The sequence below is a fragment of the Triticum dicoccoides genome, chromosome 3B (assembly GCF_002162155.2).
Source record: "Triticum dicoccoides isolate Atlit2015 ecotype Zavitan chromosome 3B, WEW_v2.0, whole genome shotgun sequence".
Taxonomy (NCBI): domain Eukaryota; kingdom Viridiplantae; phylum Streptophyta; class Magnoliopsida; order Poales; family Poaceae; genus Triticum; species Triticum dicoccoides.
The window spans coordinates 76,346,557-76,358,141 of NC_041385.1; the positions used below are offsets into that span (position 1 = coordinate 76,346,557).

The 11,585-nt window shown below is 40.3% G+C and overlaps 1 protein-coding gene across 3 annotated transcripts; it reads right to left on the reverse strand.

The window, feature by feature from the left end:
- Window positions 1–517: 517 nt before the first annotated feature.
- On the reverse strand, window positions 518–8,242 carry LOC119274813. Of its 3 annotated transcripts, none has more exons than XR_005135351.1 (15): window positions 5,529–8,242; window positions 5,178–5,279; window positions 4,105–4,350; window positions 3,940–4,034; window positions 3,755–3,855; window positions 3,437–3,583; window positions 2,930–3,037; window positions 2,800–2,847; window positions 2,001–2,717; window positions 1,787–1,847; window positions 1,538–1,632; window positions 1,394–1,400; window positions 1,073–1,118; window positions 918–985; window positions 518–744 (listed from the first exon to the last, which is right to left on the reverse strand). XR_005135351.1 is itself a non-coding variant. In XM_037555532.1 (8 exons), the coding sequence occupies exons 2-7, from the start codon at window positions 2,063–2,065 to the stop codon at window positions 935–937; spliced, it is 423 nt and encodes a 140-aa protein (XP_037411429.1). In that variant the 5' UTR covers window positions 2,066–2,717; window positions 2,930–2,946; the 3' UTR covers window positions 518–744; window positions 918–934. The 3 variants fall into 3 exon arrangements, 1 of the variants encoding a protein (XP_037411429.1); XR_005135350.1 differs by having other exon boundaries at window positions 1,296–1,400; window positions 5,529–8,241; XM_037555532.1 differs by lacking the exons at window positions 2,800–2,847; window positions 3,437–3,583; window positions 3,755–3,855; ... (2 more) ...; window positions 5,178–5,279; window positions 5,529–8,242 and having other exon boundaries at window positions 1,296–1,400; window positions 2,930–2,946.
- Between the last annotated feature and the right edge of the window lie 3,343 nt (window positions 8,243–11,585).

Genomic DNA, 11,585 nt, shown 5'->3' on the forward strand with positions numbered 1-11,585 from the left:
AAGCCACACACGATCACACACACAGTGTAGCACTTGCACACAAGAAACAGACAGAAAAAGACTCCCTCCACATTTTTCACATCTAGGCTTGGGACCGGCAAAGGCAGTGTTAAGCCACAACAACCAATCATTCAGCAAAGCAAACAAGCCACACATGATCACACACACAATGTAGCACTTGCACACAAGAAACAGACTGAAACAGACTCCCTCCACATTTTCACATCCGGGCTTGGGACCGGCAAAGGCAATGTTAAGCCACAACAACCAATCATTCAGCAAAGCATACAATCCACAAACACACAGAGTCAAGCCACACACGATCACACACATAGTCACAGTCAAAATGCAATATTCACATAGTCACACACACAGTCACACATCATAGTCAAATGCAGAATATTCGGAGTCACACATAGAGAGTCAAACACACAGTCACACACAGAGTCACACATCACGGTCAAATGCAACATTCACACACAGTCACACAACGGCCAAACACAGTCACACACACAGACAGTCGAGCCACACACACACAAGAGAGTCAAAGCCACACACAGTCAGACACACAGAATGGAGCGCTTGCACACAAGAAACAAAAAGAAACAGACATAGATAGGGCACAAACACAAAGCAAATACATAGATAGGACTAAAGTAAACCAGAAAGCTATAAAGAAATTCTAGAACCTGGATGACTAGACACATTTCTGTTGAGGGGTGAGGGTGATTCAGATCTTCGTTCCTAAAAACAGGAAGCTGGTCAGAGGCTGATTTAAGTGATTATCCACAAGTTTGTAGGCCTATGGACAGAAAAGAAATGTTAAATGTGTTCTTATTCTACTTACTAGAGAAAGCAAGGTATGTAACATGAGCAACATTCTTATAGAAATTCTGGCTAAGGTAAGCCATTCATACCTAAAAGATTATACGTTTCAAGTTGACAACAGTGGTTGCCTCTCATCGCTTCCAAGCGGATGGCTAGCCTAAAATGACATGAGCAACTTAAAATGTGAGTGGCCACAATGTAAATGATGTTTTCTATTATTCTTGAAGCAAGAAAAGTAGCTTACCTCATGAGCAGCACCAACAGTCATTAGAAAAGAAGATTCAAATGACCTGTGATGTAATAAGCATCATATAAGTCCAAAATACTTGGGAATCAGTATGATCATAACAGCATAAGTAATTATTCATGTATGTATATCAAAGTTATCAAGGAATCAAGGATTTAGTCTAAACAAGTCAGACTGATCAAAATTCATAATCTGGCCATTCGAAAGGACAGAAAGTTACTGATGATTTTGTGTATCTTGCAACTGCAATAATCCACTTGGTTTGTCGTCTTTGACTTTAGCTATAGGTGAGAAGAACCTGAGAACAAATAGAAGTACCTGATTCCTGCAATGTTCAAATGTGTGGTACACGTTATGATGTCCAGAAAAGAATGAGGAAGTGGCAGGGGCTAGGAATCTGGTAACAAGAGGACCAAGGCTAGGTTGCATTATCCAAATAAGATGTAAGTTGTTTGGCAGTACCTTCTAGGAAGAACTTTTGCCATTTCTGCCCATTTATTCCCATATACCCAATGGGCATTAATCAGTGCATGTTTCTCAATAGTCCAAGCTTCTATCTGTATGTACGAATTCAAAATCAGCTTCATATTTACCAATCAGCTCTTCACGTAACCAGTATGTTTCTGAATTAGTAAACATTCCCTGTTTGTCTTGCACAAAGGGGGAAATGCATTTTAGCAAACCATAAAAATAAAACAATCAAAAGAGTACCTCTCTTGACATTGCTTGCATATACGTCCACCTTGCAATGAGACCATTTTGTTGGCCCATACTGCATTTTGAACACAAATATCAGGTGCCAATAGGTATTTATGGATACAGCACACCTAAAAACATAAGTAGCCAGAAGTAGCAAAATTTGACTAAATAAATGTTTTGGGACTTCAGGCATCAGCATTGCAAAATGTAAAGAACATAAATATACCTGCGTTGTATGCAAACACAACCCATCAGTGTCCTTAGCAACATAATAAAGAGCCAATGTGACATGTCAAGATCCACATGTCTGTACCTTAAATACTTAGAAAAGCGTTATTCCAGAAAATGGACATCAATAATACAAAAAAGAATATGATATCCACATAATTGGCATAATCACATAGAAGTTCAGAAAAAAAGAATAGTGTTAGGTTTGTTCACATTCAATAAACAACAATCAATTGTGACATATAAAACACAAGTTATAGAAGCCACACCATCAAGCAAATGCAATATTCACAGTCACACACACAGTCAAGCCACACACATATTCACCATCAAGCCACACACAATCTCACACACACAGTCAAGCCCCACACACAGTCAAGCCACACGCACAATCAAGACACACACACACACAGTCAAGCCACACACAATCAAGACACACACACACAGTCAAGCCACACACAATTTCACCATCAAGCCACACACAGTCAAGCCCTACACACACAGTCAAGCCACACACATATTCACCATCAAGTCACACACCCACACAGAATGGAGCGCTTGCACACAAGAAACAGGCATATATAGATAGGGGCACGAAGAGAAAGCTAATACATATGCAAGACCGAAGTAACTCAGAAAACTATAAAGAAATTCCAGAACTTGAATGAGTAAACTGATTTCTCTAGAGGGGTGAGGGTGATTCAGATCTTCGTTCCTGAAAGGGGATAATAATATGTTGCACTGAGACTGTCGAACCGAAGAGAACCCATGCAGTTAGATGAAGGATTCTAACTAACCAGTTGGAGAAGTGGGTCCTCGGGTGAGGGTGATTCAGATCTTCGTTCCTAAAAGGGAATAATAATATGTTGCACTGAGACTGTCGAACCGAAGAGAACCCATGCAGTTAGATGAAGGATTCTAACTAACCAGTTGGAGAAGTGGGTCCTCGGGTAAATATTTCAATGCGAACTCCCTTTGGCATGAATATCTTTGGTCTGTATTATGTAGAACTCCATGACCACAGCCAGGAACAACCTATGGATGCAACCAAACATCAGTAATTTATAATTTTTGCTTGCAAGTTCAAATAAGATCAACAGTGAAAAGCAACCTTAGATCTCTTGTTCAGCATTCAACTAGAGTAGTTTAGCAGTGCAAACTTCCCATAAACTCATAAACAATAGTCAATGTTAAATCTCAGAATGGGCGTGCGTGCAATGGAGGTGGTAACAACCTAACCCAGTGAGACTAAAACTCTAAATAAATGGCACGACTCCATAAAGCCGCACTGCATTGTTGGTTTCTAATTGGCAAAACAGGATCAAGAGACAAGACGATCATTATGGTTACAAGTTACTCAAGCAATTAATGATAAGAAGCTGAATAAAAAAGGTGTAAAATCACAGGACACTGAGATGAACTAAGAGCCAATACCTTGTACAATGTAGCAAAAACACGAGAGCGTTGTGGGCCAGCACCAGCCAATATTGTGCATGTTATACAGCAGCACTAAGAAACATGTTCCATCAAGATTTTTGAGAATAAAATATGGAGGCAACATCAATTCCAAACACAACTTGCCTGCATCAAAGAACCACTGCAGTACTTAAACATGAGTATCAAGTAGGGTAATTTGTTACAAACAACCACTACACCGGCAAGGAAACAAAGAACCATACAAGACAGAACATGAGAAAGGAGTAAATTGCAGAAGAGAGAAACAAATCTACAACTGAATGGAGTAAGCCTTACTCATCCCCAATTTGGCGTTGCACAATTTGAGAGATACCATAGTATCAAAGTGCAGCTTCCAAGAATCTACGCTTTAGATCTAAAATTCTCGCATAGCAGACCTACAAGAGATATAAGAAGGGAACTAAATTTTTATCCTTGGTTGTAGACAGATAGATTATTAAACTGTTTCTGAACCAAAAAACCTTGTATTGTAAGTTCAGAATTTCCTAGTTGCTGTTTGTGACCAAAACGAGGCTTCGTTGATAAAGGCTTCAACATTCACTGCATCATCATCATCCTACGAAATGAAGAACTACATTAGTTCAGCTGACAATGCAATGACGACAAAGGTTAAAAATAGGACTAACCTCCAAATAGAGTCGTGCAATCTGGACGCACTTGGATAATTTGTTTGTGTCATCAAGCATCCTGGTTTTTAAGAAGATGGTCAGATTTCCCAGATTTAGAAAATCCAATGACATGTAAACAGAGACAAAAGCTTGTTTCAATCTGATTCCTGAGTCCAAGTCAATGCCACTAAGCATTTGTGCTGCTCTCAACCATTCTTGTTCAGATTCATACAGTTCTGCAAGCTTCTCTCTAATCACTACAACCTGTGTATAGATAGCCAGCACAGTTATAGATCAAGAATGTTGCAGCACTTTTTTACATAATAAGAACAAGGTCAATTACAAAGTCACCGAAGAGGATATAGTGAGCAGTTACAAAGCCCACAGAAACATATATTATGTCAGTTATTTGTGGTAGCAGAACAAATCTAGAGATAAACATTCTCTATGAGATTTACATGAAGACACTGGACCAGCAGTAAATTCACTAGAGGATTTCTTTCACAAGATGACAAGCATAATGCAGGCATTCTCTGTACATTTTTCTGAACAGGTATTAATTAACCAGCTTCAATCTACATAATCTTTCAATACTAGGTATTTTTATAAAATTAAAATGAGCACACTTATTCTATCTTTGTTTACTTTGATGGTAGCTAATACCTAGAAATATGAATAGCAAGACCAGCAAGACCTTTTGACATGATTGCAGTAAATAGAAATCATACTACTCATTAATGGCTAATTTCAGTGACTGTTTTCAGCAGCTCAACAAAGTTTAAACCCATGAAACATTATAAATTGCAACTTCAACAAGAACTCCCAAACATTAACACTAAAGAAGACATAGATATTTAGATTTCTGAAATGCGATGCATAAGAGGGACATGATGCACGAAGCCATACGTAGATATTTAGGTTTCTACAATGCAACCCATGTGAGCATGAAATGAGTGGCAACAGTAATTCCCTATACTGCATTATTTTCTCTACTCACAGACAAGATCATGAGGTATTATAAAACTATAGTCCTTGAGCAATAATTAGTGCTTGATAATTGAATAGATATAACTCGGTTTGAGATAAGCTACCTTTCCACTCTTCAGTGTCTTCCATACATATACTTTAAGTTGGTCGGTTGTAATGTTACTCCTAGTCTCTTCCATTACAGATTTGATCCATGGCAACACTTCCTGCAGTATATGGTGACTATTCTCAGTTTATGCGCATCAAAACAGTAAATACACCATTTTAAAATAACAGGGCGTATGTTTTTCTTCTTCTTAACACCATGTGCAAAAGCAAGTGGGTAAATAGCACAGCCACAAGTTCTACAATTTGTTCATTTATTACGAACAATTTGTTCCAGGAGATCCATTTGGCAAGCACAAGTTGAGCATGATGTGGCAGAGAACATCAACTACACATAAAATCAAATGTACCTGATTAGCCAGGGCGTGCAGTGGCCCAGCCAAACTGTTCAGTGTCCTTAGCAACCCAATAAAGAGCAAATGTGAGATGTCCAGATCCACAAGTCTGTACCTTAAATACTTAGAAAAGCATTAGAATATGATATCCACATAACACACATATCACAAAAAAGTTCAGAAAAAAGAATAGTCAATTGTCTGCAGTAAACAAGTACTGGTGTGTTACCGCAGGAACTACCAATACAAAGTTAGCATAAATGATTATATTCGTCAAGACATCAATCACTCCTAGCATATAAACATGTACCATCTCAAGGAAAATTTGTAAGAGATGTGGTTAATAACTTGGATAAAACAAACCATATCTAGTATACTAGCACAGAAGTGATATCAACATATTTCTACGTTCCACATCAGATAGTGTAGAACACAGCATAGTTAGTATAAACACACCACGGCCTACACGGTTTGCACCTCTGAACGCATCCCCATATATGGAAAGACAGACATTGGAAACATAAGCAAAGCATTACAAGAAGAACCCAATTCGAAACAACATAAGCAGCAATCAGAAGAACCATAACGATCACCCCATCTCTGCATATAAGATGGGTTATTCAAGAACGTAAGAACAACCGTAACGACCCACGAGCCAAACTAGAGTATCACAAGGGCGCATGCGTTTGAGGTATGGAAATCGCCGACGAACAACGCAGCGATGGAACCAATCTGAAACTGACCTTACTCTGGCCTCTCCCCGTCTCCGTAATCCAAATTCAAAACCAGATGGCGAACACAAAACACAGGAACGCAAAACGTAATCGTTCATCGCTCCGCCGCAAAAACGAAACGCGGGATCGCGAGTGTCTACACTATCTGAAACACTGAAACACAAAATGACGGATAACAGAAGCGCACGCAGAAGTTCAATGATCCAACAAACTCAGAATCAATACTAACTACTCAATGATCCAACAAACATTACAACAGAATTTTATGCAGTAGGATGTCAGAAGCTCAATGATCTCACTATAAATTAATTGTCACAAAGTCTAGGCAAATCAAGAAAAGCATTATTCCAGTGACTAGACATGAGTAATACAAGAAAAAGAATGTACTATCAACATAAGACATAGCAGAACACGCATATCACTAAAAATTTAAGAGAAAAGAAGTTAGATGTATACACTAAACAAATACTAGGTCATTAATCACAATACCGAGTTGATGCCATAAAATTTAACATGACAAGCAATAATTTTTCAAGCACGCTAACTGGGGATTAACAAATGACAGAGCATAAGAGTTGGGCTAGTCACCATCATCACAAGAAAACAAGCAGCACATGTCCACGTTATAGGTTTGTTGAAATTTTTGTCCAAAGGAAAGGGACACGATAGAATTTTCATGGATAAATAAGCATGCGCATAAACATGTGATGAACGTGCTTTCATGGATAAATAAATTCTGGAGTTATGCTCACAACAGAAATATATATATACCCATATGTGCAATGACAAAATTCTTGAGTTATGCTATGCAATCTAGAATGTAGTCTAAGGGGAACTAACTAGCAGCAGCTCATCTAGAACTCCTATGAGTACTTCGATGGAAATAGCAAAACCAGGAAGAAAAGAAGGAACCTTTGTCCAACAGTAGCAGCAGCAGGTGTTCAATTAGTCAAGCAGCAGGCAAAACAAAGCAAAGCATGATAAAAAAGAAACAAATTGGAAAGAACATAAACAGTATACACCATCAGAACTAGGAAATCACCTAAGATGAGAGCACACACGCCTAAGGCCTAACTAGTACAACAAGAACTCAAGAATTAGCGGACCCTGGAACTTAAGAATTGACAGAGGGCCAACAAGAACTGACAGAGGGCCAAGAATTGAGAGAGTATCACAAGAGAGCATCGCAGGTGACGTAACTGAGGAACCGGTCTGAACTAGCACGATAAACGAACATCGCTCCCCGTCTCCGGCCGTAATCCAATTTCTAAACCAGACCTCGTTCGTTCCTGCAACCGACGCGAACACGGAACCCAGGACCCGGAGTGCCTCTCGGATAACAGAATCGCACGCAGAAAGAAAGAATTGCTAGTTCGCAAATGAGACGGAGACCCCCGACGAGGCGAGACGGACCAAGAACACGCGAGCGCATCGGGACAACGACGAGGACGAGCGAAATCGAACCGGACGCGACTCTACACGGACGACGGCGAAGACGAGCAAAATCGAATAGGACGCGACTCCACACGGACGACGTCAAGGACGAGCAAAATCGAACCGGACGGAGACTCCACACGGACGACGGCGACGAGCAAAATCGAACCGGACGGCGACTCTAAACGGACGAAGGCGACGAGCAAAATCGAACCGAACGCGACCCCAAACGGGCGACAGCGAGGATGAGCAAAATCAGAGCAGGCGCGACTCCAAACTGACGAATAGAGCACGAGCAGAAACAAAATCTTGTGCGGTTCTAAACCTAAACCGGCGGCGAATCGAGGACGAGCGAATCCGAACCAGACGCGAGGAGGCGAGGCGAGAGGCACGACCCGAGGCCCCGGGCGAAGAGGGGAGGAGCAGACCGGCCACGGCCAGAGCGCGGGGAGGGCGCGCGTGGCCGCGGGCGGCCCGCCGGGGAAGAGGCAGCGTCGCCGGCCGGGTCCTTGCCGGAGGCGGCTTCGGCGGACGGCGGAGACCGGAGGGGAATGGAGCTGCTGGTGGTGGGTTGGGGTTGGATCCGGGCCGGGTGGGCAGGACAGGAGGGGTCGGTCGGTCGGTCGGCAACGCGGCGCGGCGCGAAGATATTACCGTTGGGAGCCTCGGATTGGGATCGGGTGCTCGAGGCGGTTTGGGAAATTTCTAGTAGGGTGGTCCAGGCAGGAAAATGCTATTTGCCGCTCGCTATGTCAAACTGTCGGCGTTTCGCATAGGAGAGCGACCGAGCAGCGACGCAACGGGGCCGGCCCGTTTAAACGTTCCAACGTTCCCGGTTTTGGGAACCTTCTAGAGGTTCCCAGCTGGTTTTTTCTGGTTTTGAAAAACTTCTAGAAGGTTCCTTGAATTGGTTTTTTCTTTATTATGTACTAGCACACATGCCCGTGCGTTGCAATGGGAGAAAAAATATCACAACCCCTACCCCTCTGGCGAACACCACCACCACCCCACAAATAGTCCATGGAAGCACCTATGTTTTTGCTCCTTCCCACCTCTAGGAACGGTGGCTGTTCACGTGGCCACGGTGCTTCGAAAGTGATTAACCCAAGGCGACAAGCTTGGACCATCACATTATCTTTGAACCGTGCCAACAAAGTAATGTTTCTACCTTGCTAAAAAACAAAGCAACATTTATAACTTCAAAAACCTAAACTTGTGAAGGTAGATGTGAGGACCGCCCTCTGCGAGCTACTCATTGATGCACATCGGTTGCTACAAAATAAAAATTCTCTCAAAGCCAAGATGTGTCAATTCAGTAAAATTCATACAAAAATCTGAATTGTTATAAAATCAGCCAGTAAAATTAAATGCAACAAGAAAACTTTCCTTTGATGTACTCGTTTTTTATCCACCGGGAACCCAGGTCGTCAACCATGTCCATTCATGAGGACGTTTTCTCGGCGTGATTATTCTCTGATTAGAGAACCATGGACCACCAAGCCGCTATGCATGTAAGGCAGCACATCTCGCATGAGTCACGAGCCAGTTTTGACCAACGCAGATAAATGCATGCCGTGCATGTATCCCTCTCCTTCCTTTATTGGCCACTCTTTCTTATTACTAAACTCACAGTCATATATAAATTGGTAAATTTTACTCTAAAGGAGCGAGGTGGGACTATTTAATACTAAGCGAAGCCACCATATATATCATAAGATGGATCTAGCTTAGTTGGTTACAATACAACTGTGGTTAAGTTCGGAGATGTCACAGGTTCGAATCCCTGCCGCGACATTATTTTTTTGCTATATTATGTAGCCCGAGCAGGCCCAACAACTGCACAAGCCCAGAAGCAATGGAGAGGAGGCGGCCCATACCAGCAAACACATACGGGAAGAGACCTATATGAGCAATGGATTAATACCACCTTGACAACCATCGAAGCTTGAGACTGTACGGAGCTGCGGACGCATTGTTATAAAAAAACATAGCATAGGACCACCTAAACGGGACGAAACCAAGAATATCACCTTGCTTTATTAGTAAAATAGGTATAGATATAGATATAGATTTCTGTTTTCTATTTTCTATTTTCTTTTCTTTTCTCTCATTTTTCTATTCCTGTTTTTTCCTTTTGTTTCTTTATTCTGCTTTTTCTATTTTCTTTTTAATTTTAATTTCTCTCATTTTCATTTTCTTTTTTTTCTTTTGTTTCTATTTCGTTTTTTTAATTTAAAATTTCTGCACAGTTCAAAAAAAATCACGGTTTCAAAGTTTGTGCATAATTCGAAAATTGTTCATGGTTTCAAAATTTGTTCACAATTCAAAAAAGTTTACGGGTTAAATATTTGTTCATAATATGAAAAATGTTTGCAATTTTATAAAAAAAATCACGAATTTTGAAATTTCATCATATTTCAAAATTAGTTAACAATTCAAAAAATATTCACGGTATAACAAAAAATGTTCACAATTTAATAGTTTTGTTCATGAATTTGAAATTTGTTCATGTTCCAAAATTTGGTCACAATTTAAAAATGTTCACGGTTTTCAAAATTTGTTCGCAGATTTGAAAAATGTTCACAATTTTCTAGTTTTGTTCACGAAGTTGAAATTATTCATGTTTTAAAATTTGTTCGCAATTAGAAAAAAAATTATGCTTTCAAAATTTGTTCAGAATTCAAAAAAATCACAATTTTATAACTTTGTTCACGATTTTTAAATTTGTTCATGTTTCAAAATTTGTTCACAATTCAAAAAATGTTCGCAGTTTCAAAAAAAATTGCGGTTTTATAATTTTGTTCACGAATTTAAAATTTATTCATTTTTCTAAATTTGTTCATAATTCAAAAAATTTGTTCGCAAATTAAAAAAAGTGTTTGTGTTTTCAAAAAATCTTCTGGTTCGCATTTAAAAAAATGTTCAAGAGTTCAAAAAATGTTCCTGTTTTCATTTTTTTGTTCAAAATTTCAGAAAATGTTCTGAATTTTGAAAATATGTTCACATTTTCCAATTATTCTTCACAGTTTTTAAAATTTGTTCCTGTTTTAAAATTTGTGTTCAAATTTCAAAATATTTTCACATGTTTCGATAAGTGTTCAATATTTAAAAATTCTATTCACGCTTTCAAACATTGCTCAATTTTTTATAACTTTGTTCATATTTTCCCAGAGAATGATCGAAAACTCTGGAAAAAAAATCGGATCTCCGTATTTACATTCTTTACTATTTTGCGCTTATTGAATGTTAGTAGGACTCGCTAGCGGGAATGCCTCCTGAGCTGGAGGTAAAGAGTTCGATTCCCTCCTCCGTCAGGATTTTTCGCTATTTTTTACATCGCCACAACGCCTAAAATGGGCCACCCAATTGGGGCTCCGTGTGTGCGTCGCGGCGGCAATTTGCCGCAGAGCGCGTCACATGCAAGGTCTCGTCGAGGCAGAGGCGGTTCCGTGCGGACCACGGCCCGGAGCTATCCGGCCGACGCACATGAGCGGGCCGGCCCATTTGGTCATGTTAGGTTGTGTGTCGTGTCTTATCTTGAAAAAAAATGTTTTTTTAGAATTACTGCGCATTTCATTAATCACAAACATAGTGAATACAACACACACGCGAAACTGATCAGAAAGTCCGAGAGAAAACACGTGCTCCTAGAACTTTGCGTAAAACCCCTCCAAGAAAATAAAATCACATCTAAGACCATAGGAATTCCGGCAACTGCCGTCACCACCGACATCGTCTCTGAATTCAGAGGAGAACCATAGCCAAGAAGGGCGTTGTGAGCCGATGAAGAAGTGTGCCAAGGATGAGGCCTTTTATCATTGTGTTGTGTCGACCAGGGATCTTCCCCATTCTCATCGAATTTCGGAGCTACTGTCAGTCGTCGAGGTCGAGCACCAGATCCGTC

What these genes read in the sequence shown, in the direction of transcription:
- LOC119274813 (XM_037555532.1), bottom strand. Translation starts at nt 2,065, where the DNA reads ATGTCACATTGGCTCTTTATTATGTTGCTAAGGACACTGATGGGTTGT. An exon ending in TGCAAGCAATGTCAAGAGAG is followed by an intron (nt 1,633 to 1,786) that starts GTACTCTTTTGA and finishes TCGTACATACAG; the next exon opens with ATAGAAGCTTGGACTATTGA. An exon ending in GCAAAAGTTCTTCCTAGAAG is followed by an intron (nt 1,401 to 1,537) that starts GTACTGCCAAAC and finishes TGAACATTGCAG; the next exon opens with GAATCAGGTACTTCTATTTG.